Source organism: Micromesistius poutassou (assembly GCF_964030765.1).
Source record: "Micromesistius poutassou genome assembly, chromosome: 22".
In the NCBI taxonomy this organism is placed as follows: domain Eukaryota; kingdom Metazoa; phylum Chordata; class Actinopteri; order Gadiformes; family Gadidae; genus Micromesistius; species Micromesistius poutassou.
The window spans coordinates 3,698,000-3,724,557 of NC_140292.1; the positions used below are offsets into that span (position 1 = coordinate 3,698,000).

The following is a 26,558-nucleotide window of genomic DNA, read 5'->3' on the forward strand; positions in this document are numbered from 1 at the left end:
ACCGTTCCCCTCCTCGCGTCGGGGATGCGCGAGCATTCCTGTTTTGCATTGTCACAGGAAGCGTAGGTCTGACAAGTCACCTGGCCTCCAAAATAAAAGCCCTGTGGCGATTGATTATCGTCTCCATTAGATTCGTACATTGGCCCAATTCTCCCCCCGCCCCCCAATTACACCCACTCTTTCACACGTTTCCTCTTTAAAAACTAAAAGTTTCTCGTTCTCACCGTCAAAAAACAACGCACCCCAACGCCCCCTCCTGGAGAAAGAAATAAATACAGAAAAACCTTCCAAGAAAAAAAAACAACCAACAACACAGAACCAAACGCAAACCCAACCGAAATAAAAAAATACAACAACAACCAAAACAGATAAAAACCAAAACTCAAACAATCTGCCACTTGCTCCTCACACTCCTCCTCCTCCCGTCACTGGCAGTGGCAACAGAGGGGACACAGTCTGCCCGCCACCGCACGGGCGTCATCAAAGAGGCCGTGGCGGAGGCTCCGCCCCCACGGAGGCGGAGCGCAGGCCGCGCTCCCGCAGCTCCAGGCGCTCCAGCGCCACGTCCAGCGGCATGACGTCCACACAGCCCATGGCGCCGAAGCCGGCAAAGTCTCTGCGGCCCCCGCCCCCCTCCTCCTCCCCCGAGGAGGAGGAGGCGGAGGAGGAGGAGGAGGAGGAGCCGTCGTGCATCAGCGTGGACAGCAGCAGCTCCTGGACGAAGAGGCTATGGTCGGCGCGCTCCGCCTCCACGCGCTGGCGCTCCGCCTCGCACTGCTTGGGCTCGCATAACCTGGAGGACGGGAGGCGCCCGCGTTACAGCCGCCGACGTGGCGTGTGTGTGTGTGTGTGTGTGTGTGCGCCAAGTGTGTGTGTGTGTGTGTGTGTGTGTGCTCAGTATGGGTGTGTGTGTGCTCAGTATGTGTGCTCAGTATGGGTGTGTGTGTGCTCAGTATGTGTGTGTGCCAAGTGTGTGTGTGTGTGTGTGTGTGTGCCAAGGTGTGTGTGCGCTTAGTGCGCTTATGCTGCTTTTCCACCGACAGTACCAGCTCGACTCGCCCTGCCTTTTTTTGCGTTTCCATTGGTAAAAAAAGTACCTGGTACCTGGTACTTTTTTTAGTACCACCTCAGTCGAGGTTCCAAGCGAGCGGAGTAGGTACTTTTGTGTGACGTAAACAGGCTGCTGGCCACTGATTGGCCAGCGGCTGCAAACGGGAATAATCACTCAAAGTTAAGTTGTGTCCGGCATGGCTGGAGTCCACGGACCCGCTCCCGAGGGGGACATGGGGATCGGCGTTTTGCCGTGTGTGTCGCTCCTTTCCGGGGCTAGAGTTAGGCTGCGCGTGGTTGTGTGTGTCCGGTGTGGTTGTGTGTGTCCGGCGTGGCTGGAGTCCACGGACCCGATCCCGAGGGAGACACGGATCAGCGTTTCACTGATTTGTTTTTGTGTTGTTCCTTTCCCAGGGCTCGAGTTTCGCCTCGATCAACGTTACCGTATGACAACAATAGACGCACAGTCATTGCACTTTTTATTTTATTTTATTTTATTTCCCATCATAACCTTTCCCGGGAATCAGGAAATAGTCTTGATCAGATTCAGATTTCCCGGGAATCCCGTCTCCCGGGATTAAAACCTAATGGCGACCCGCCCATGTTGGAGAGGTTCTTTTCTACGACCCGCCCACATTGAAGAGGTACTTTTTTAGATGGAAACGCATCGTGCCTGGAACCAAACCGAGTCGTGCCGCGCTAAGTTGTGGCGAGTTGAGCTGGTACTGTCGGTGGAAAAGCGGCATTAGTGCGCTTAGTGCGCGCGTGCGTGCGTGCCTTGGGAGGCGCCCCAACTCACCGTGCTAACAAGAACTGGGAGGCGCCGTGGCAGTTGGCGTTGTGATTGCCCTCGCTGGCGGCGTGGTCGTGGGTGAGGATGGCGGCGGCGGCGGTGGCGGCGGCCGGGTGGGGCGGGTTGGGCAGGGCGGTGGCGGCGGCAGAGCCGATGTTGCCCGGGTTGTGGTGGTGGCCGCCGCCGCCGTGGTGGTTGTTGTTGTTGTTGCCTCGGCGCGCGGCGTGGCGCCCGCCCGTCTCCAGCTGCTGCCGGGCCGCCTGCGCCTGCTGCCGCTCCAGCTGCAGCTGCATCTGGAGCTGCTGCAGCTGGGAGGCCGAGGGCCCCGCCGAGTTGATCTGGCCGCCGGCCGCCCGCCGCACCCCCGACAGCTGGGACAGCAGCTCTGTGGCGAGGGAGCGAGAGCGAGAGAGAGAGACTCGGATGTTCATTCAGGGGCCGCGAGGGGGAGCACGGTGACACAGGCCTCTGCATTGTCTGTGTTACGGAGCCCTCGTCACAAAACACAGACCGGTCCGCATACACAGGCAAACGCAACGGAGGGAATATTAAAAAGGATCCATCGCGGCCGACCGGACTGACGGGAGGTGACAGAGTCTCCGAGTGGGCTGGCGCCAACGCGACAAGTACACCGCCGGGATTAAATAGTATAAGTAGCTTTTTAGCTTATCTATCCATCCATCAAAAACACATAATGAAGCCTTGCTTATTAGAAATTATTCTCTGACTCTTTCATTTAGAGGCGGCCCCTATTTAGAGGCCATTTATGGGACTATATAATATATTTACTACTAGGGCTGTGTAATGGGACTATATAGACTGCATTTACTACTAATAGCACTGTGTAATAGACTATACTTATTGGGCAACTTAATAGGACTTTGTAAACTATATTAACAACTAATAAGGCTTTGTAATGACACTGTTTTAACTACTCACAAGGCTGTGTAACGACACTGTTTTAACTAATAACAGGGCTGTGTAATAACACTGTTTTAACTAATAACAGGGCTGTGTAACAACACTGTTTTAACTAATAACAGGGCTGTGTAATAACACTGTTTTAACTATGAACAGGGCTGTGTAATGACACTGTTTTAACTTCTAATAGAGCTGTGTAATAACACTGTTTTAACTAATAACTGTGCAGTGTAATGATGATGTTTTAACTGCCAAGTATGGACTGCATGAATAGTACCTGCGATGGGGTCCATGGCCTCCCTGTTGCTGGGGGTGTAGGTGGAGCTCTGTGAGGAGGTGGAGGAGGAGGAAAGGCCCCCCGTGGAGCCGCTGGTAAAGTGCATGTTGGTGCGGCGCGCCCGGGGCCCGCCCAGCCCGCGGCCTGGGTGGAACATCCTGCGCACGTGCCGCACGCTACTGGACTCGTCGTGGGAGGCGGTCGTTAAGGACTCAAGTCACAGACACCACGTCAACGATCAGCTGATTTAAAAGCCGATCCAAGTACGAGTTTGTTGTGTACAGAATGGCAGACGCACACACATTCGGTTTGCGTTTCACGTCTCGGGTTGTGATCGATAGAAAATGAATAATTTAGTTTTTATTGGCTGCTTGCTGGGCATGGCGAGCTAAATGAGCTCACTTTGGCTTGTGGTGCAATCGTTTATGCGATTTTGTAGACTAAAACATTAATCAAATAAATAATTGATGTATTAATGACTTGAATTGCTGCCCTAATACAGTGGCTGGCTATCGGAAAGAAAACTAAGTAAATGTATCCAGTGGGCTTGAGGCACATCAGCAGGCAGCACACAGAAAGGATATAACATCTCTGGGCGCCCTGTGTTCCAGCGTGAGATGGGCCGTGAAGTCATCGGTCACATGGTTGGGGTCTCCTCCTGGCAACGCTGCACATATGGGGCAGATCTAAAGAGAGAGAGAGAGAGAGAGAGAGAGAGAGAGAGAGAGAGAGAGAGAGAGAGAGAGAGAGAGAGAGAGAGAGAGAGAGAGAGAGAGAGAGAGAGTTAGTGTGGGAGAAAATGTTCCTTCAGATGCGGTGAGGCATGCTGAGGAGTTGATATGACGGACCAGGGAGGATCAGTGGGGTTGAGGAATCTAGGTCTGAGGCAAAAGGCGTATTTAATGTTGAAATATAGACTGGGCTCAGTTTATATGCACACAGAGTGTGTACTTAGAATAGAAGTGTAGAATAAGAAGTATTTTAAAATATGCTCACAGTTTAGCATATGTCAATTCACAGCCACAAGCCGTGCCACAAGCCATAAAACACAATTAACTAAATAATCCAAAAAGGAAACTAGGTACAAGGTACAAAATGAATCCAAACAGGGTGTATTTAAATATGGAGAACAATTTCATTGGGAGGAAAAAAGGGATTCAACGCATTGTGGTGTGAGAGTATGACAGTCCCGTGTCAGAGTCCTCACCACTTCGGTGGAGGTTTCTGCGTGCTCGGAGGAGACGTGCTCCTGCAGGGAGGTCTCGGTGTAGCCCATCCTCCCGCAGTAGGGGCAGGTGAACGACTGGGGCTGCTCCACCGAGAAGTTGTCCCCTCCGTAATACAGGTCTGGGACGGGAGAGGGACACAACCGCTTGGGTTTATCACCCCAGTCCAATTGGAAATATAGATGTATGTGAGACATCGGATGTTGGCACCCCATGGCAGAGATGTGGCACACATGGTCGTTGTTATTAGTTATATCTGTCGTGGTTTGGCACTTTGTGTGCGTGGCTTGGCAGAAGGTTAAACTGTCATTATTACGTTCTTGGGTGGAGAATTGGTTTTAGTCTTTTTCTTTCATTACCAAAATGCAAGAGTTAAGCCAAAATACACAGAGGACAAGTTCCATTCTTTTAATATTGTAGTTGATAAGACTATTTTAGTCTTTTATTGTCTTTTCTAATATTTATATGCTGTTGAAATTGTGCACATGTAATTAAATGTATGTGTAGAGTATGTAGTGTTTCTATGAAAGGCGTACAGCCGAATTGGGCTAAAATGCATCAAGGCAATGGCTAAGATATTGCAGAGGAAGAGCAGGGAAACGACTCAATGACATCAGTGACCATGTCAAATCCTGACCTGAGCCTTTTTAGTTTTATACAAAAAGTAAAGTTGAGCAAAACACTTACTGAAGCTTAAGGCATATCCAATAGTATGAGCACTCAGGGCTCCTATTTTACCACAGGATTGAGGTTGGTTAGCAATTACAAGCCATTTTAAAAATCAACTCTATAGTGACATCCCAAGTGGCCGTGTCCACCCAGTTGTTGGAGGACACTGCCACTTCTGATGTCACTCAGGGTGGCAGTTAAGGCCAGCAGCAGCCACAGTAAGAGAGTGTGGCCACTGCTGGTCCTGTGCTACTGCTAGCCAGGCTCTTACCGTAGTCTACCCTGGTTAGTATGCACTGCATGGGGTGCTCGGCGGTGTGCCTTGTGGTCGTAGCACCGCCCTCGTAGCAGGAAGCACACAGGTCGTAGTCGTAGCAGATCAGACACTTGAAGCGTCTCCCTCGGAAGTTCCCTTTCAAACACGCATCGCAGCTCACACCTGCGGAAGGACAGGCGACAAGGACATGTTCAGTGATCTAACACGAGGCTATACAAAACGTTGGCTGGTTAGTGTGTGCTGATACACAGCTATATGCTGTGTTTGAGAACATTTAAGAAGTGGCAGGGAATACAACTAAAGAGTGGGAGTTGGGTGTGTTGTTCAAGCTTGCGTATTGGACATTAATCAAGACTAGTAGAACTTTTAACAAACTATTTTAGCATTCACCTCGATTCTACTGAAAGTCTATCTATTGGTCCATCCAGCACTTAAACACAGCTATGGCGATCCAAGGAACACTGACAAGTTGTCCTATTAATCATTTGTTTATGCCTAATTGTTAACTAGCAATGCTTTTAGTGTGAACAGTATGGACTCATTTAGCTCAAATATGAAGTAATGGAAAACCTTCCTTGCCCCTGGTGTTAAATTGTTCACTGGTAGTTACCCTGTAAAGGCCTTGCACTTTGTGTCTTGAGGACAATCATTCTCTTACATATAGTAGTCATATAGGTAATGTACAAGTCTACCACACAAGAAAGGACCTAAGGACCTTGAACTAGGGGCATTAATAACTAATAATAATTAACTAACTAAGAATAACTAATAATTAACTGTCCTGGTACACGTCAGAGCCTACTGTCCTGGTAATGTAACACATCAGAACCTACTGTCAGTGTCATGTAATATTACACATCAGAGGGAGCCTACTGTCCTGGTACACATCAGAGCCTACTGTCCTGGTGCACATCAGAGCCTACTGTCCTGGTGCACATCAGAGCCTACTGTCCTGGTACACATCAGAGCCTACTGTCCTGGTGCACATCAGAGCCTACTGTCCTGGTACACATCAGAGCCTACTGTCCTGGTGCACATCAGAGCCTACTGTCCTGGTGCACATCAGAGCCTACTGTCCTGGTACACATCAGAGCCTACTGTCCTGGTAAGGTTACAGATCAGACCCTCCTGTCCTGGTACACATCAGAGCCTACTGTCCTGGTAAGGTTACAGATCAGACCCTCCTGTCCTGGTGCACATCAGAGCCTACTGTCCTGGTACACATCAGAGCCTACTGTCCTGGTGCACATCAGAGCCTACTGTCCTGGTGCACATCAGAGCCTACTGTCCTGGTAAGGTTACAGATCAGACCCTCCTGTCCTGGTACACATCAGAGCCTACTGTCCTGGTAAGCTTACAGATCAGACCCTCCTGTCCTGGTACACATCAGAGCCTACTGTCCTGGTACACATCAGAGCCTACCGTCCTGGTACACATCAGAACTTACTGTCCTGGCACACATCAGAGCCTACCGTCCTGGTACACATCAGAACTTACTGTCCTGGTAACGTTACAGATCAGAGCCTACTGTCCTGGTAACGTTACACATCAGAGCCTACTGTCTATGGAGAAATCAGTCCCTACAGTCCTGGTTCACATCAGAACCTAGTGACCTGGTATACAAGAGCCGAGCAGTCACTTTTAACTGCGGAACTACAGCGGACTTATTTGCGTTGTCATACGTTAGCTTGCCCGCTAGCCTCGGAAAGGTTCTTGGTGGTGGCTCAGGCTAAGTGCTAGAACCACCGTTAGCTCAAGCTAAGTGCTAACACCGTTTGCTTGGGCTAAAGTGCTAACACCGTTTGCTCGGGCTAAGTGCTAACAACGTTAGCGCAGGCTAAGTGCTAGCTCTGTTAGCTAATGATCCCGTAGAGAAGCTGGATGGAGTAGAGACTAGAGACTAGAGACACCGACCGGGGACAGCACCAGTTTCTAATGACCATGATCATGGTAACGACAACGACTTTGTAAATCATCATGATAAAGATAATGTCCACGGTAATAACACTTCTATCTGTTGCCAGACGGTTCGTTTTAGAACCAGCCTCGTATGACCGGTGGTCACAACTACGAGTCATGGACTAACGTTACAGCTAGTGAGTGCCGAGCAGCCACGTTACCAGGTTACATTCACCCCAGAGGTAGCATTTCACACTCACCCTCATGTCGGGACATCCTACAGCCGGAGACTCGGCGCCCCTCGGCTCCCCAGGATGAGAATGAGGAATACGAAGCTTTTTAGAGGTACAACTCAAAGGCGGGCTACCTCGCCTCCTGTCTAGCAAGATGGATCCCTTCGCTTCCCCTTGCCGTCTGTCATCTAAAGTACTGCGAAGCGACACTAGGGGGCGATGTTTACAGGACGCTGCTCAAGACCGAGTGTATTATGTCATTATTCTAACGTACTGCTATAGGTACAGCTGGGCTGATGTACACACACGCACGCACGCGCACGCACACGCACGCACACACACACACACACACACACACACACACACACACACACACACACACACACACACACACACACACACACACACACACACACACACACACACACACACAGGAGGACCCTTAGCAAAGACAATTAGGGCTATACACAATACTCGCAAAGAAACAAATAAACCAACAGACACAACTACATGCAGGAGATAGATACAAGGGAGTAGAATAACCAGAGTGAAAAGGAATGCTGGAAAGAGGGAAATAAATGAAAAAAAAGCAGACAAATGGTCCTCGATAACAACCCTTAATAACCCATAAATGCCCACGTTTTCCCAAATCGTAAAAATCACAACATACATAGTCATAAAAAAATCTTTATTTTTTTCTGCATCAGACTCAGTTCAGTTTTTTCATGCTGATGAGAAAGCATGACAAACCAGTGCATTACAATGATAACTTCACAGCAGTGTAGAGCATTGGGAATCTCAACAATAACATTGGGCTTCATTCTTAACCTGCTCTTCCTCAGCAAGACCTTTGCCTTGAGGCATCCTAGCCCAGTTTGGCCATACACCATTCCTAGAAACGCTACATATTCTACACGTACATTTAATAACATGTGCTTGATTTCAACAGTGGAAAGTTAAACTTGACTTGTCTTATAAAATTCAGTATTAAAATAATGGCCGTCTCCTTGCATTTTAGTTTTAACTGTTGAATATCGGTATTGAAGAATAAAACAAGAGAAGGGTTTAAAACCGAATCACCACCAAAGATCGTAAAAGGACTTCAAAGTTTCACTAACTGCAAAGCTGTGCAAACAAACAGACTGAGGGTTGTGTGCCAAATATATGGTGATTTGTGTCATTAAAATGCAAATCTCTGCTACGAGAAGATGTGGTTCATAAAACAACAGCTGGTGAACAGTGATAGATAATTATCAGAATGTACCTTACACATAATACAAATGTTTATATCCACCTTTATAGGTATAGGAATATTCTTTGGTAATTCATAACACAAATATGTTTTGCTCTTTTTGTTTCGGTCAATCAGACTTGGACATGATATTCATTGAAATTAACAAACGTCGCACATAACATACCGTAAATAATATAAGATGATGGGAAATAGTGGAATCACACCCTCTTTTTTCATTTATCTTTGACTACAGAATTAACAGAATCAGAATTTTTTATCTAAAATAAGAACGATATTTACATAGTTTTGTAGCACGTTAAATGCTTACATCTGCCTAGCAAGTCAAATAAAATATTCTTAATCATTCTCTTATCATTGTATCACCTGAGCAATATCTGTCCATTTTCAGGACCAAGTAAGTCGGTGAATATGTTGTAAAAAAAACCATTTTTGTCTTAAATAATGAGAGTTGTGGCAAACACACTTTGTACATTTAAAGCTTTACATATTTGAGCATCCATTTGCATTTACAGTACAATCAAAGATATATATATATATATATATTTTCAAAGGTGCAGTCTGTTGGCTATCTATATCCCAAGTAACCAAAACGATAATTACAGACAAAGTTAATACAAGATTATTAATATTTTATCCTGCTTTACAAATCAACTTAGTTAAAATGGTAGAAAAAATATAAGCATACATTCTGCACCTTTACTTTGTGAAAATAAAACGTTGTGAAAATCAGTGTAGAAAGCCAACATTAGGAATAAGAGGATGAGGGATTTTTCATATTTAAAATAGCTAAACTAAAGGAACAAAATATGTAACAGACTGAAATGAACAGTGTTTCAATTAAAATAACCAAGCAAACCTAATACCGGATTCTAGACAACCTCTGTTTAGTTTAGGACATTGGTATTCCTCATGTATAATGTCTAACTAGCCTTTACAAATCACCAAACAAATGTTTGATCCATTAAACCAACTTAGTTTACAGAATATTTTTTCAGAATAATCTCTTTGCTGTTCTTAAGATAGCAACATAATATACATATATAAATCATTTTGAAACAGGTTTTGAAGGTGGATGATCTAAAAACCTGAGTATATATTTTATTTCAATAGCAGTTTAGCTAATTAAATGTGTATGCAACTATTGGTGACATTAGTGCAACAGCTATATCTTTACGAGCGATTTGGTTTGTCAAAGTGGTTCTTGACACCTACCAACTACATCTCATCTCCCCCTGTATACTGTACCATTCTAATGTCTCGAACTGACCAGAGGTTGACAGTGAGAGTAAATGCTGACTAAGGTTCAAAAGCATCTTCAAATAATAGGACCGAAAAAACATGTATTTAGCCCGGTGACGTGAATCTGCGGGACACTACGACAAACATGAAATTGAACAATCAAGAAGATATTTCTTTCTTAATCTTACCTGACTATTGGGATTGTCTTTATATGGCTATTGTTGGAGGGACACCACTCCTTTGCCCATGCCGTGAAAGAGTGGAAGTAGTCAATCGCCTGTACAGTCTGTGTCTGTCTAAACACCAATGAGGCAGATGTGTGACTTAAAGCATGTTACGCAGTCCGTTCAGCTGCTGATTTTGCAGGCCTGCTTCCATTGTCTGTGTGGCCCCGGTAACATTGGCCCACCGAGCTGCCACCAGTGCTGGTGCTTAGTGCCGGCCTCTGGTCACCGCTCAGTCCATCATGTCCTTCCTGTCCTCCAGAGTTTTCCTCTTGAAGAAGTTCATCTGGAAAAAGCAGAAAAACCCAGGTATAGAACCATAGCCACAATATATTCTCATTGCATGTGATCAAGTATCCTTTCCAAGGTCTGGTTTCTAAAGTACTATCAGTATATTCTCATTTTAGTATTTCAATACTAAATTAAGAAGGATTATAGGTTTGTTGAAAATATCCTGGCATGCACTTTAACTTGTGTAGCTCAATTGGCAGACCATGCCATTGTCGGGGCTCAGAATATATGCACTCATGGTACTGAAAGGGGTATATATATATACACATTTATATTTACCTTCCAGAGTGCGAAGATGACCAGTGCTAGGATAAGCAGTCCTATCAGGATGCTGATCAGAATGATCCACCAAGGGATTCCTCCTACGGCCTCCTTGGACACCTGGATTTTCACCTGGAAACCAAGGTGAGCAGACACGCGAGAACACACACATTACACACACAAACAGTAATATATAATTATTTATTTATTCAAAAATCAATACTTATTTTTGAGATAACAAAGATAAAAAAAAGTTAAAAAAACATTACTTACATTCCGGGCATTGTGGTCACTGGTCAGCAAAAACAGAGGGTCCCGGGCTTTTAGGGTACCATTCACCATCATGTATAAGCTGGAAAACTCAGCCTTTGTAGCAAAATGTAAAAATTCCGACATCAATAACGCTTGACAACTCACTACAACATAATAAACAAAAAACAAGTAATATATGATAGCTATATATAAACTGTATATACATTTCCCATTGAAGATTTAAATAAATACGTGTATACATCTGCTTACCTTGATAAAAGTGGGTTTCCACACTCTAAACGTGACATTGACTTCACTGGTAATGGCCTCAGAGATCATGCAGTCAAAGGACCTACAAGGGATGGTCCCACAGCTCTGCAACAGCCAGGCACGTTGGTCAAAACAACATCACTAAGATGTGTACCTCATTCATATAACCGAACAAAGGACTCACCACGAGGTAAACGCTCAGTGATTCCTTTGCCGTTTTGGGCGTATGGGTCAACCCAGAGTCAAACCTTTCTGGGTTGATCTGATCGGCCGCATTACATGTGATCTGTGAGAGACAGAGACAGAGACAGAGAGAGAGAGAGAGAGAATGAGACAGAAAGAGAGGTAGAGAGAGAGGGCGAGACAGAGAGAGAGTGAGGGAGAGAAACAGAGAGAGAGAGGGCAAGACAGAAAGGGCGAGACACAGAGAGAAAGAGAGAGAGAGAGAGAGAGAGTGAGAGAGAGAGAGAGAGAAGAAAAAAGAGAGAGGCAAAGAGGGGGAGAGAGGGGGAGAAAGGGAGGGAAAGCCCTGATCAACACCCAAAACTGTTGACATGCGTATCATCATCATGTCAACAGAGACGTGTCGTGAGCACGGTGTATTACACGTGTGCGTGCGCATGCTACATACGTGGGGGCTGTGGGTGACGTGGGTGAGGTAGAGGAGGATGTTGTTCATGGGGGACCGGTAGGGGTAGGTGATGGTCAGCTTCAGGGGAGGCGTGGCCACCTTCAGCGCCTTCTCCACCTGTTGGAGACAGAGGAGGGATGCAGAAAACGTGGGAGATGAGAGGACAGACATGAGTGGACACAACGAGAGATATTGCAGATGTACAAATAGGTCACGTTCTCATTAGGATTCTCTGTCCACTGAACGATTACCTATTCATTAATTACCAATGGCTACTATTTACATCCAAATTGACAGGCCCTGTCCACACTAACCCGGGTAAATATAAAAACGCACATTCGCATTGAAAACGATCTCCGTCCACACTATCGTTTTCATATTGTTTACCGAATGTTTTGCATCCACATTCCACACTGAAATGATTTTGATAAACAGTTGTTGTCGTCATGGTAACGCGACTTCCGCCACGCCTCTCTGTTTAGATTACAGGCTCGCCATCAGCTGATAGTTGCAGTTGATCAGCTGGCTTATCATTTTCACTCACAAGCAAAAATATGTCTCAAACCAAAAGCATATTTTTATTTTTAGAAACACCGCTCCAAGTACGGTTTGAACTGGCGTCTTTGCCTTTTTTTCCCATCGCTTAAGCACAGCAAGTACAGCGCTCGCCTTCGGTGTTGGAGTAACGAATATGTATGAGACAGTATGCCCAGTTGTAACTGAAGATTCATAAGTACATTGCACAGAGAAATCATAATTTCCATTTCACCTGCCATTTTTGTTTAGATGAGCGTCTCTGTCTCGAGTGCAAGTGTGTGGCAGCATCATGGCAACCGAACATCATCGTCTCTGAAAGCCTTCGTCTACCCTGACCACACTACAACGCAAACCCAGAGTTTTCACATTTCTCCACCTGAGCGATCGTTTTTGAAAAGCATAGTTTTCAGTGTCGGAATTCGCCGTTCTAATGTGGACGGAAGGGCTAATCGGATAAATATTAATGCCTTTGTAGATTTACCCGGGTTAGTGTGGACAGGGCCTTAGAGGGATTTTCTTTAGGTATGTGACTGTGGAGTGTGTGTGGATGACGGCTGGTTTAAGCAGCCTCACCTGGCCCGAGTCAGACTCATGGGACTCTGGGGCTGGGTGGGGCTGCACACCTGTTGCACATGAAACAAACAATGTTGCAATCAATTGAGCAATGATTGTGCACTGGTTGAACCAGCCATCACCACACACACACGCAGGGAGCGATCTCCTGTATCTGAGCATGGAGCACCAGCGTCATGTGTTATCGTCTGCAAACCTTTCAATAAACCGTCTTTAGACACCACCACCCTGCGTACTTGTCTGGAGGAGCCCAGTAAAAGTCACCTCGGTGGCGTGCAGCATGGACATAGTTACAATGACATTTAGGAGGACATAGGGGTTCAGCATCACCTACAGGTAGACTGTGGGGCAACCTTTCGGCTGGGCCAGCGAGATCATAGTGAGTCTTAAAGGGGGGATATTATGCCACCAGGAGAGAGTGTGATCCACCTAGATGTATGATGGATAGATAAGAAACATTTGCTACAGTCCACTGGGTAGGCTGGTAGACTGATCTATCCAGCATACATCTAGGTACATCTGGTGCCACCAGACTCACTCCTGGGGGCATAATAATGTGTCGAGAGGGGGATCATCCTACCGTGTATGTGATGGTGAGCTCCTTCCCTATGGCGCTGGTGTGGTTGAAGACGGCCGGGTACTGCTCGCCCTCCTTCACTACGATGTGATCGTCCTTTGGCCTCCTAAACAACATTCAGAGGACTGGTGTTACCGTTTGGAAACAGTGTTTGTCGTCGCCGGTGTTACCCAGAACGAGTGGGACCGGGAATTCAGAAGTGATAGAGTTAGTTGTGAGGGTGCCAACAGATTAGGCTGTGGACAGCAGAATGGATTGTGTTTATTTTTCTCTGCTACTCACACTGAGAATATGAGGCCGGCTTCATACTTGACAGGGATTTTGATTTTCACCATGTTGTCGCCCAAGGTCGAAGGTGATTCGTCACTATCGCTGTGATGGGGGAAATTTGTAGTAGTAAAGTTTATACTAGTTTATACTACCTGTTATGTTTATCACATACTATGAATATTTTATACGATAAGACAAAAATAATTGTGTTTGCGCTTCATTGTTTTATTCAGTTATATTCCTGTATGATGTACAGAAAATTGAAAGCTCTCACCTTGTAGCCGTTACATTTATTTGAATCTCTGCTCCAATGTGCTCAGGGGTGACTTCAAACTTCAGTTTAAAATGCTCCTGTGAGATGTGGAAAAATACAAAGTTCTGTAAACAGAGTGCATTCTGGGTGGCGGTGGATGTAGTGCAGAAGGAGACTGCCAGACCTCTGCGTTGCTGGCCAGGAAGGGATATCCCACAGCACACTCTAACCGAGTGTGGTTCAGATTGCACTCCTTGATGTCAGGCTGACAAAACACAAAGTGAAACGCATCATGACATCATGATTTCAAAGAACATGCTTAAAGGCAGCTTATTTCAACCACCAGCTGACACTATAATTAACTACTGTATAATTACACTATAATTAGCGCAACGTGGGAGCTTTCAACTTGCTGGTAGAGGGAGGTTGATCTGGCCATAATATATATTTGCATGGACACTCTCATTTGTTAATTCACAAAGGGCCATATTTCAACGGGTTTCCAATTGGAAAATTGGAAACCCGTTGTAGAAATAGGAGGCCCTTTAAAACCATTTCTGCTTTAGAGATGATGCAGACAAGACAAATGAAGTCCTCACCTCTACTTTGACATAATTGATGTTCTGGCTGAAGTGCACTATAACCTTGGTGTTGTATGCATTGTCTTTGCTGTTTTTAACATCAACGGACACAGTAATCTTCTCCTTGTAAGCTTTAATCACCATTCTGCGAAGAAGCAAGAATGTTATATCGTCAAATTTTAAGTCATTATAATTCACACGTGATTCATATTTCCTCCACAAGGGGGCAGCCGTGAGCTATTTAAGTCAAGTAAGGCTCTCGATAATAAATAATTACCGTACTATAACAATGATCACGCATAGTTTTACATGTCCCTCATGTCTCGTAATTCAATAAGACTTTATATATCAATTTCATGACGATACAAATACCATTTAAAGACTATAAACCGTAACATTGAATTATGGCCCAGCCCTACATATCGGCAACTTTTTTTCATTATGTGGGAAAATCCATAGAGATAACACTCACTGATTGACACTTGGCTCTGCTTTAAGAGACAGGTCCGCAATGCACTTCCCATCTACTCCACAGTCCACTACAGGAATCTGAAACACATCAGTCAAGCAATATTTCCTATTTTAACAGAGTAAAAAAAATGTGTTGGTTGTTAACTGAATTTTTTTCACATAAAGGGTGCACCATTAGTCATAAATATGAACTATAAAACAATATATATTCATGATATACATATATTATATATTTCTTTCTCTCTCTGGGTGTGCGTACCGCTTTTTGTGCCCCTTCCAAAAGCTGTGGCGGTGCCGTTTAGTGGATCACATATAACTAACTCTTCACAACAATTATCTGGCAACACTTAATTTTCTTGTTGTCAAGGCTCACTATGCGTGTGGGAGTTTCCTCGTGTGGGAATGGAGCTGTAATGGTTAGACTCAGCACTGCAGGATGGCAACCAGCTGCTGTGGATTTCGGAACTCTAGGGGAAGTGTTTAGTGTGTTGGAATATTCCCATATTCCCAGCGTAGTTAAGATGCTTGGAACAAGAACTTTATGTTTGCACTCATGGGTTTGAAGAACAGTACATTAGCAGTTTGGGGAGGATGGTTGGATTGCTGTTTGTTTTGGAGTCAAATCGAGTGAGAGAGAGTGAGAGAGAGAGAGAGAGAGAGAGAGAGAGAGGGCCAGTGGGAGAGAGAGAGCGAGAGAGAGAGGGCCAGTGGGAGAGAGAGAGAGAGAGAGAGGGCCAGAGAGAGAGAGAGAGAGAGAGAGAGAGAGAGAGAGGGCCAGTGGGAGAGAGAGCGAGAGAGAGAGGGAGGGACCCAGAGAGAGACAGAGAGAGAGAGGGAGAGGGCCAGAGAGAGAGGGAGAGGGCCAGAGAGAGAGAGAGAGAAAGCTAGATAAAGGGCAGAGAGAGAGACCCAGAGAGAGAGAGAGAGAGAGAGAGAGAGAGAGAGAGAGAGAGAGAGAGAGAGAGAGGGGCCAGAGAGACAGCGAGAGAGAGAGAGAGAGCGCGATAGTTGTCTTACAGTCTTGTTGATGGAGGTAGGCAGGTTTGCATCCAGAACTGGGCCCTGGTCCTCATTGGCTAAGCCAAACACAAGGGACACCATGATAGGGTCCCGGAAGTCCGGCCTGGCCTATCAGTGAGAATGGAAGAGAAAGTGAAGCAGGAGGGGGTGGATAAAACAAAACATTTAAAAACAATGTTGTGTATACCTCTAAAATGTGCACTATATGTGACATTTTGATGTTAGTAATAGTATCCCATAAACACTTTTGAAAATACACCAGCCTTAAAGCAGTTCTTGAAGTGAAATAACGTGTTGTGTTGCCAATGTATAGACATGACACATCCTCTTGTGAAGGTGGTGCCGGGTGAGGGCAAAGACACTTGCCGACATTCTGAAGTGCTCCGTGACACACATCCTGTCCGTCATGGAGGCGTTCCTGGAGATCCTCCTCTTATCCTCCGTGCCCTGGAACGCCGCTCTGGCTTTGGCCCGCAGAGCGTCCACGGTCAGGTCGTAGCGTATGTCTACCATACACATGACAAATATCATAATTCATTCAAAGTCACTCAGGGTGACACAATATACCACCGGGTGTGAGTGTGATTAGCCGTTACAAGCCGTTTGGAAAATCGGCCTCTTCTGACATCACAAGTGGGCGTGTCCGCCCAGATGTATGACGGAGAGATGAGCAACGTTTGCTACAGTCCACTGGGTAGGCTGGTAGACTGATCTTCCCAGGGCACATCTAGCTGGACACGCCCACTTGTGATGTCAGAAGAGGCTGATTTTCAAAACGGCTTGTAACGGCTAATCACACTCACACCCGGTGGTATAATATGTCACCTTTAAACACTTTTTATTTTTCAACAACAGCTAGCTGAACTACAAAAATGGCGTCATGCCTACCTGTGGGCTCCTGGCTGGCGGACGCCCCTTTGTCGGACTTGATGCTGTAGGTGAAACACAGCTCCGTCTTGACGCACACACTCATGCGGCCCTGGTACTCACAGTTGGTCTGTTGGAGGTTGATCTTTGAGGGGTCAAAGGTCATGGTGGCACGGAGCTCCCCGACATCTCTTGACCTGTAGAGATGATGATGGCGATAACGATGATGAGGATGATGGCAAAATGATTATAATTAACCCTTAATACCAATGCTAAACCTACTTATAAACTACTGAATTGTATCTATAACCATTATCTTAATTAGCATTACTTTTAGACGATATGAAGAAGTACTTAATTAATCCCAGACGTGAGTGCAGCAGAAAGCACAGGACAGTAATAACAAGAATTTTAAATAGTGTATCAATCGTTGCTTAACAGGAATGTATTTAAATCATGACAGTCGGTTCACAGTTCAGCAGTTCAAATCCTATTTAAATCCTAAGCCTCCTGGGGGATGTAGTTTTTCACACAGCTCTGCTGAACCCCTGCCGGCAGGGCAGCCTGAGAACTTCTGTTACTGTTGACGGAGTTCGAAATGCGGCTTCAAGTAGGGCCAACGAGGGCACTGAAGTGGGCCGGTGTCCAACTTGTTAAAAGGCCTACAGCCCTGGGGGTTTTTTTAGGCGGAGAGTTCGTTAGAAGGGTTGCCGGTTTCAATCCCAGAGGAACCCGTGAGAGACACACAGCTGTATAAACGGCACCGAGACAGTGACAGATGAAATAGCGTAGTTGTGTGAGAAATCTGGGGGATGCGAAAAACCACTGCTACTAAGTTGTTTTATAGACATGTCGGTGTGAATGTCTCTCCCACCGAGAGAGAGAGAGAGAGAGAGCGAGAGAGAGAGAGAGAGAGAGAGGGGGGGGGGCCAGAGAGAGAGAGAGTTAGACCCAGAGAAAGAGGGCCAGAGAGAGAGAGAGAGAGAGAGAGAGAGAGAGAGAGAGAGAGAGAGAGAGAGATCAAGGGTTAAACAAAGAGAGATTGAGCGGGTGTAAGAGTTGGAGAGAAGAAGAGAGTTGGCGTGGGAGAGAGAGAGAGACAGTGATCGATGGAGAGAGACAGTGATCGACGGAGAGAGACAGTGAATAGAGAGACAGGGAAGGCATCCAGCGGCCGGCCGCACCAGAACAGCGAGGCGCCTCCCAGCCCTCCGATGGTGACGTCCGTGATCCCGTCTCCGTTCAGGTCCATGACCCCGTGGATGGACTGACCGAAGAACTTCACCTTCACACCGTCTCCTCCGGCCGGGATCCTCTGCAGACAGACAGACAGACAGACAGACAGACACATCAACACCCCTCAAAACACCCGACCACCTCCACACACTTATTTCGACGACTACAGTTATGGTTCCACGTCGACGCTGCAACGCAGTCGAAGGAACCTGTTTTGGTCCTGCGTCGGGTTTTAGCGAGCGGAACCAATCACAGCCCTCGCTGCGTCGCCTCGACGCAAAGGTTACAGTCAGGCCCCTTGCGGCGGACGCGAGGAGGGTCCGCGAGGACGTAACGGGGTCCGTTACGACCCCCTTCGCGTTGCGTCGACGTGGAACCATAACCGAGCCTTCACCCGCGCTCGTCGCCCTCACCTGCACGAAGGCCTCTTTCAGGGACTTCTCCGCCCCGTGGTAGACGTACACGGCCCCCCGGTGGTCGTTCTCCAGCGGCGCGCCGATGGCCACGTCGTTGAAGCCGTCCAGGTTGAGGTCGGACACGGCGGCGATGGCCGTGCCGAAGCGGGCGCCGCACGGCTCGTTCTTGTTGGTGCAGCTGGCGGTGCGGGCGTTGCAGCAGGACTGATTGACGGGCTTCAGGGTGAACTGGTGCTCAAACAGGCCCGCCTCCTGAGGGGAGGAGAGGGGAGGAGGTTTAGTATGGAAGCTATGAGACGTAAAGCAGCACATGCACACACACACACACACACACACACGACACATATATGAAGGCACACTCTCTCACACACACACACACACACACACACACACACACACACACACACACATATGAAGGCACACTCTCACACACACACACACACACACACACACACACACACGACACATATATGAAGGCACACACACACACACACACACACACACACTAAGGCACACACACAAACACCCTCACATAGTCACAAAAATGTACATATAATACACAACCACACACACACACACACGCACACAAACAAAGGCACACGCTCACAAACACACACACACACACACACACACACACTAAGGCACACACACAAACACCCTCACATACAGTCACAAAAATGCACATATAATACACAACCACACACACACACACACACAAACAAAGGCACAGTCACACACACCCACACACACACACACACACACCCACACACACACACACACACACACACACACACAATACTGTTTAATTATACAGCACCCTTTGACCATTCAGAGTACTTTACATAAGCAGGCCTCCTATTTTAAAAGCATTTAAAATTCATCATCATCATTAAAAGACAATGAAAGTCTTTTAATTCTTAATGCTCCATTGGGTTTCCACACACACACACACACACACACACACACGCCGGCACAGCGCCTGCACCTGGTTGTACTTGTAGACGTAGACCTGTCCCTGTTCGTCCCGCTCCTTGCCCATGTACATGGGGGAGCCCACCAGCAGCAGGTCGGTGTAGGAGTCCATGTCCACGTCCACCGTCTGCAGCACACTCCCAAAGTAGGAGCCGATCTGGGGGAGAACCCAAGACAGACGACCAGAGAACCACATCACAGGCAGCACTGAAGACAGATGGACGTTGGATTGTGCATCAGACTTCCGACGCGCGCGTCGCCATGTGAGCCGAATTAAGCGCAATAAAGACGGGCGCCTTCGACGCGCTCCAGATGTGCATCGCATTGCATGCCGTCATTCGGTCACGCGTTTGGATCTACTGAAACACTACCGACACGACATTCAGACGCCTGACACATCCCAGCGGCGCGAGTCCCGAAACAATGACGTTCCTACAGTTCCAGCTTTTGCTCACCTGCTCCCCCTTCAGTATCTGGGTGACCACTACTTTGTCCTTCTCGTCCAGGCGGTAGAGGACCACCCGGCCGGTATGGTTGTACCGGGGGGCTCCTGCGATGTACAGCGTCCCGTCGGGCGTGGACGCCGACTGGACGTCGTAACCTGCAGGGCGACGCACGAGTCGTGTCTTGTGTTAGCCGTTTGAGTCTTGTTGTTGTAGCCGCCGAAACGGTTTGTGCAGATGTTTTTTAGAGACGGATGAAATGCATGCAAATGCACATTAACTACAATATCAATGGGATGTGTCAGGAACAGGTGCACACACACACACAGACAGACAGACAGACAGTCACATCTACGCATAAGCACAGACACACAGAGGGGTGAGAGAGGTTGGAGAAAGAGAGAAAGAGAAAGGGAGAGCTAGAATAATCAATTCATCCCACTGTCTGGGAATCCCTCTTAGTCATCCTCCCATTAAGACATTAACACACAAACTCACGCACACACACGCACACAAACACACACGCACACCAGCACACAATCTTAAATGCACGCAAGCATTCACTCACGCACGTACACTCTCACACACACACACACACACACACACACACACACACACACACACATACACACACTCACACACACAAACGCATAAACGCAAGCACACACACACACACACGCGCACACCAGTGTATCTTGTGACGTTGGGAGATGGAACATGGAGCTTGTTATGGTGATGTTGGGTGAGGGAACACAGAGGTTGTCATGGTGATGTCGGTGGATGGAACAGCGAGGGTTACACCCTAACCCACCGAGGTAGCCGGCCAGCCCCTCGTACCCAGCCTCCGTCTCGGGGTCGAAGAACTGCAGGTTGTCGGGGGCCACGGAGCGTCCGGCAAAGTGCATCTCCACCGTCCCGTTCCAGTCGTACGCGCCCACGGCGCCTAGCAACACACCGCCCTGTCAGAAGGAGAGGCGTGGCCGGGGGGGGGACGCAGAAACAGAAGTGAGGTGAGAAAGAGAAGTTCAGCTGAAGATGGAAAAAAGAGAATTACAGAACCACCCGATGGCTCTATAAGGAACTGAGTCTAACGCCTAACAACAGAGGTCTGTATATGTGCCGGGTTTATATACAGTACACTGTGAAGAACACAATTTTGCTGCCTACGAAAGAGCGAAAAGAACACAGAAGGAAATAAATCATAGTGATTTGTCACAACGGACTCGAGCCAAGTCAAGCGTTTCTTCATTTAGCCGGGTGAGACAGTCCAGACATTTTGGGTCATGTTTAGTTTGGTTCACTTGACTGAGCCAATACAGTCACACATCACTTTGCCTGTGTTTATGGAAGCGCAGGCAAATAAGGAGGTGTTGAACAGAAAGTCAGCAGCAGCAGCACGATAGGCAAACAGGAGCTCACTCTGCATATTTCACCAAAGGCCAAAGGCACGCAGGATCTACCCAAAGACACAGTCACCCATATTTGTAAAAACTATTTGAAGTGTGCGTAGGGAGAGTCGTTGCGTAGCCTAATATGTATTAAAGGGAGTGTGCGATCAGGCTGGGATAAGCAACTAGAGGACTACCAGATATCCTGTGTTCCCTTTTAGTCCGGTCTGACTCACTGTAGAAGCATTGTGAATGCATCGTCGTCACTATTTACTTTATTCACTGGTTTCATTGTGTCATTGAGTTTTAAGTACACACACACGCATGGGGAACAACACATAAAGTTGACCGCCTGCAGATACATTTATTAGCTAATATTCGGCAGTTGATCTACTCATGGGTTGTTCTTTAGGACAATTATTTGTACAACGCATGAGAAACATTACAAAATATATTATATTTATAGATCACAAATATCACATTTGCATATTTCATTGCGATAATAAAGGTGCCACGTGTTATATTTGGCCAACTGTTGAATTAGTCCTCCACAAAATAGGGGGCGTCATATTACCCGAACATTTGCCCAATCACACGCAGCATAGCAAGCTAGGAGGACACCTATTGTACTCCAACCCCACCTAGATGTCAGTCCTCGCATGCTTCCCTCCTTGAAGGCTTTCGGGGGGTTTGTATCCCCCGAGGGGTTCTGGGTAGAGTATCCTCGGGCTGTTACGTGGGTTAGGTTACGGGCTGCTGTCACTCTCCATCTGAGCGTGGGCCGGATGAGGCCCCTACAGACCGTAACTGGGATAACGCTGTAAACACGCGGGGTTACTCACTTTATATGTGTGTGCGCTGAAGCCTGCCTGGGACATCTCCCTGGCAAACGACGAGGTGTGGTTGCCAGATGTTGCTGGGGATTGAGAAGTTGATCAGTAAATATGTTTAATACAAAATTGCACTCACCCAACACTCAACTAGCACTCACTTGCTATTAAAATGTGCTATATAAATAAAGATGATGATGATGAAGATGGTTATGATGAATATTATTATAGATGTATAAATACGTTTCATTAATTAAGTATAATATCCTATAAAATCCGGTTATATGAGTGGTAGAAGTGTTAAAGTTTAGGTAGGCCACTGTCCAAGGCAATGAGTTTCCATGTAGTGTTAAAGTATAGGTAGGCTCCTGTCCAAGGCAATGAGTTTCCATGTGAGTGTAGTGTTAAAGTATAGGTAGGCCACTGTTCTAGGCAATGAGTTTCCATGTGAGTGTAGTGTTAAACCAAATGTACCCTCCAAGGCGAAGATGCGGCTCCCCAGAGCATCTACGATGGTGAGCAGGGCCACCTCGTCGGACACGTTGAAGAAGTGATCTCCCAGTGGTTCGCTGGAAATGGATTTAATCTCGTTGATAAACTTATGGACTTCGGCAGCACTTTTGTTCTGACGGTTGTAGTCTCCCAAAACCTGGAAACACACAAATACAAAGATTAAGTACAGAGGCCGGTGTAGGGGAACCAGTGCATACAGAAACCAGTGTGTACAGAAACCATTACAGCAATCAGGGTGTACAGCAACCAGTGTGCACAGAAACCAGTATAGCAAACAGGGTGTACAGAAACCAGTGTTTACAGAAACCAGTACAGCAACCAGTGTGTACAGCAAACAGTACAGCAACCAGTGCGTACAGAAACCAGTACAGCAACCAGGGTGTACAAAAACCAGTATAGCAACCAGTGTGTACAGAAACCAGGGTGTACTGCAACCAGTACAGCAACCAGTGGGTACAAAAACCAGTACAGCAACCATGGTGTACAGCAACCAGTGTGTACAGAAACCAGCACATAAACCAGTGTGTACAGAAACCAGTACAGCAACCAGTGTGTACGGTAACCAGCGTGTACTCACGGCGATTCCGAAGCGCTCAATGCCGTCGTCTTGACACTCCTTGATGACTCTGTCCAGCTCATGGGAGTCATGTGACTCTCCGTCCGTCACGATCACCATCACCTTCTTCACCCCCGGCCGCGCCCCTCGCTCCTCCATGAAGGCCTCTTTCCTGATTGGTCAGAATGTGTTTATTATCGTTTATCATTTCTTCATGCATTTTACCCCTTTAAGTTCACACTGCCCCAACAAACACCAACACCCAACTCCGGGAAAGTTGGCTGAAGTGATTGGACAACAACAACACTTAATCTGACTTAGCAGCCAACAACCATAAACATACATGGCAAAATGTGTGTCGGGGTTCAAGGGTGTTTGTTGGGGCAGTGTGCAAAGGCAGTGAAGAGGCCTACTAGAACACGGAAAAAAACACTACATAGCATTACAAAAAAAAAGATCAACCTAACACAGATGGAGAATAAAGAGCACAATAATAAACAAACACAACACAAACCTAGAGGGGGTTTATAGCGAAGCATTCCCTGGAGGAGCGGTTTATTGCTTGGTTTATTCTTGAGAAACTTTCTAGCGCCGATTTTTTTCAATGGAGTACATAGCTGCAGTTAAAAGTTGAACGTTACATAGTGCAGGTTTGAACCAACTAAGTGCAGCCGACATGAGGAAAACAACTCTCCAATAACTGTCAACCTGGGATCTTGTGACTACTTCACCTCCTTAAGGCACGGGGTCAAGTGTGAGTTCATCTTCCTTGAGGTTAATGTAGCACGGCCTAACCCTAGCCCGCTCACAGACATGGAACCCGTAGGCCTACCAGCCCCTCAACAATGGGCGTTGTTGTGCTTGCGAATTACACTCCATCTTCACCAAGCAAACACAAGACATTACTCACTTAGGTCAAACACGCAGGAAATTTCAGAATTTATCTTCCTCACTTCGCTTTTGAATGGGATTGACGTTAGTTGATTTTAAATCTATTTAACGGAGGATTTCAATAGACTCCAACCTCCAGACCTGTGATCAATTCAGCCTTGCTTGTCTAGACATGCAGCATAAATCCTCCATCTACTTACACACACTGCCCACATCTGATGCTCTCAGTAGTAATGCTTGGGGTCTAACCCCGCCCTGGTGTGACAGAGTCCAATCAGAAGCGACGGGTTCTGGTCCAGTACCTGGCGGTCTCGATGCCCGAGGCGGTCATGGTCTTGATGCCCGTGTCCTGGGGTAAGTCCCGGACTTTCCTGAGCAGCGACTCCCTGTTGTCAAACTGACTCAGGTTGACGCGATGAGTCACATTCTCTCCGTACGATACGATGCCCACCTGGGATTTGAATCGACATACACACACACACACGCACGCACACAGACAAACACGCATATTTACGCACACTTGCAAATACACACATACGCAAACAGCGTTTGTGTTGTTCGTTGTTCCAAAAATGCTCTCGTGGAATCCTCTTGGCAAACATGTAGAATTCCTATATTTCCATAATGAAATCATTCTTTGTACGTATTAGAATATTATCACATATAACTGATTTATGATCCCTACAGCTATATCCTACACCCATCTGTTGGTCGGCCAATGAACTGCTGGAGAGGCTCCAATATTGACCGTATTGTGTTTGATTGTCCTTGGTCCCACTAATAACAAGTCATTTATGAAAGGGCCTGCAACGAATTGACTCCATATTAAATCATGAGCCTTAATATTTCCATCTTCTTCCTGTCTCTGTGATAGAATTGGTCTGCTGCTAGAGACGGGAGTCTGGTGAGGATGTGGTTTGGTTCTGGTGGTGCTGCTCCTATGACTCAACGCTCAGAATTCAGCGCAAACCAAAGACTTTAGCAGCCATGGAAGATGTGACTTACAAGCCATCGGGCTCCAGCGGGTACAAGAATAAAAGTCTCTTTCCAGTGTGTCTCTCTGGAAAACTGCACTAGCTCACCAACTAGAGTCACATTTAGAACCAAAAAACTATGAATAAAAATAACTAGGGGCCACCCAGGTTAAAATGGTAATAATTGTTCATTCCAGATTGTTTTGTGGAGAATAAACATTCAGACACAATAGCAACAGAGCTTGGGTGGGGGTGTTTGTTGGGGCAGTGTGCCTTTTAATGGTGTAAAACACATAAAGAAACGATAAATGATAAGAAACACGTTCTGACCATATATATAATAAATACACTCATCCGGTGCTTCTCCTAACCTGTGAGAGCTGAGGTCCTATCTCAATGTCGGCGAGGAACTTAAGCAGGAAGTCCAGGATGCTAGACCAGGGGTAGATACTGTTGGAGCCGTCCAGGACGATCACAATGTCCAACTCCTTGGCACAATCTGGAGAGCGGACAAACAAATGAAAATGGGTCAAAGAAAAGAAAACAACACCACGCAAACAAGCTTCCATTATTTTTTATCGATTTTTTATTTCAGTGTGTGATGATTTAAAGAAGAGAAAGAAGGATGTTGTGAAAAGAGAGCCAAAGTGAGGCTTCAATTGTGTCCTCTTCTTCAAAGCCATTGATATCATTGTACTCTATTGTAGCTCCAATGAGCTGGTGGATTGTCTCAGTGGAAGGGTGTTCAAGAAGAGAGTGATATACATATACTGTACTATACTATACCTTGTACTGCCGGTGCTATGGAGTTCAGGACCTCAAAGGAGGAGCTGACGTTGGCACAGACACCGGAGATGAACTGCTGCTGACCACACATATACCCATACTGAGGACCACAGGCCTGTATGGACGGACACACACACACACACACACACACGTAACAATGGTAAATGGAATGGTAAATGGACTGCATTTATATAGCGCTTTTTTGTAACCAGTGACCACCCAGAGCGCTTTACAATATTGCCTGACAATCACCCATTCATGCACACATTCACACACCGACGGCGGCGTCAGCCATGCAAGGCGACAGCCAGCTCGTCGGGAGCAGTGAGGGTGAGGTGCCTTGCTCAGGGACACCTCGACACTCAGCTAGGAGGAGCCGGGAGTCAATCAACCTTGCAGTTACCAGCCGACCCGCTCTACCTCCTGAGCTACTGCCGCCCAACAATGCTGATGACAACAGTCCTCTATGGACACCCCCCCACACACACACACACACACACACACACACACACACACACGTAACCATAATGATGACCACAGGCCTGTATTGACACACACGAACATGCATGCATACACACGCACGGATACAAGCACAGGATATCCTGATTCAGATGCAAGATGCGGCGATCCTAATCA

General features: G+C 46.7%; 2 protein-coding genes across 2 annotated transcripts in view; both read right to left on the reverse strand.

The window, feature by feature from the left end:
* Nucleotides 1–389: 389 nt before the first annotated feature.
* Nucleotides 390–7,512, reverse strand: LOC311367327 (E3 ubiquitin-protein ligase KCMF1-like). Its single transcript, XM_084486151.1, has 7 exons — nt 7,373–7,512; nt 5,208–5,375; nt 4,249–4,388; nt 3,626–3,727; nt 3,042–3,231; nt 1,850–2,228; nt 390–793 (listed from the first exon to the last, which is right to left on the reverse strand). Exons 1-7 carry the CDS (start codon nt 7,386–7,388, stop codon nt 481–483), a joined length of 1,308 nt encoding a protein of 435 aa, XP_084342277.1. The 5' UTR covers nt 7,389–7,512; the 3' UTR covers nt 390–480.
* Nucleotides 7,513–8,016: 504 nt separating this feature from the next.
* LOC311367326 (integrin alpha-1-like) overlaps nt 8,017–26,558 on the reverse strand; it is a 40,744-nt gene continuing 22,202 nt past the window's right edge. Inside the window, exons 5-30 of the mRNA XM_084486150.1 lie at nt 25,923–26,037; nt 25,508–25,635; nt 24,465–24,613; nt 23,293–23,443; nt 22,677–22,851; nt 22,215–22,288; nt 20,796–20,943; nt 19,997–20,142; nt 19,555–19,698; nt 18,567–18,821; nt 18,102–18,232; nt 16,939–17,114; nt 16,417–16,556; nt 16,048–16,158; nt 15,032–15,108; nt 14,578–14,704; nt 14,163–14,243; nt 14,000–14,076; nt 13,738–13,827; nt 13,459–13,561; nt 11,769–11,885; nt 11,322–11,423; nt 11,138–11,242; nt 10,889–10,981; nt 10,634–10,747; nt 8,017–10,349 (exon numbers count right to left, since the gene is read on the reverse strand). Of these exons, the coding sequence (XP_084342276.1) occupies nt 10,296–10,349; nt 10,634–10,747; nt 10,889–10,981; nt 11,138–11,242; nt 11,322–11,423; nt 11,769–11,885; nt 13,459–13,561; nt 13,738–13,827; nt 14,000–14,076; nt 14,163–14,243; nt 14,578–14,704; nt 15,032–15,108; nt 16,048–16,158; nt 16,417–16,556; nt 16,939–17,114; nt 18,102–18,232; nt 18,567–18,821; nt 19,555–19,698; nt 19,997–20,142; nt 20,796–20,943; nt 22,215–22,288; nt 22,677–22,851; nt 23,293–23,443; nt 24,465–24,613; nt 25,508–25,635; nt 25,923–26,037 (3,183 nt within the window). The 3' untranslated portion in view covers nt 8,017–10,295. The remainder of the gene's footprint in view (nt 10,350–10,633; nt 10,748–10,888; nt 10,982–11,137; nt 11,243–11,321; nt 11,424–11,768; nt 11,886–13,458; nt 13,562–13,737; nt 13,828–13,999; nt 14,077–14,162; nt 14,244–14,577; nt 14,705–15,031; nt 15,109–16,047; nt 16,159–16,416; nt 16,557–16,938; nt 17,115–18,101; nt 18,233–18,566; nt 18,822–19,554; nt 19,699–19,996; nt 20,143–20,795; nt 20,944–22,214; nt 22,289–22,676; nt 22,852–23,292; nt 23,444–24,464; nt 24,614–25,507; nt 25,636–25,922; nt 26,038–26,558) is intronic.

Bases quoted from the DNA above. Each gene is read 5' to 3' on its own strand.
- LOC311367327 (XM_084486151.1), bottom strand. The intron at 3,232-3,625 runs ATATCCTTTCTG...ACCGCCTCCCAC, and splicing joins ACAGGGCGCCCAGAGATGTT to GACGAGTCCAGTAGCGTGCG. The intron at 794-1,849 runs GTGAGTTGGGGC...CCCGTCCTCCAG, and splicing joins TCCCAGTTCTTGTTAGCACG to GTTATGCGAGCCCAAGCAGT.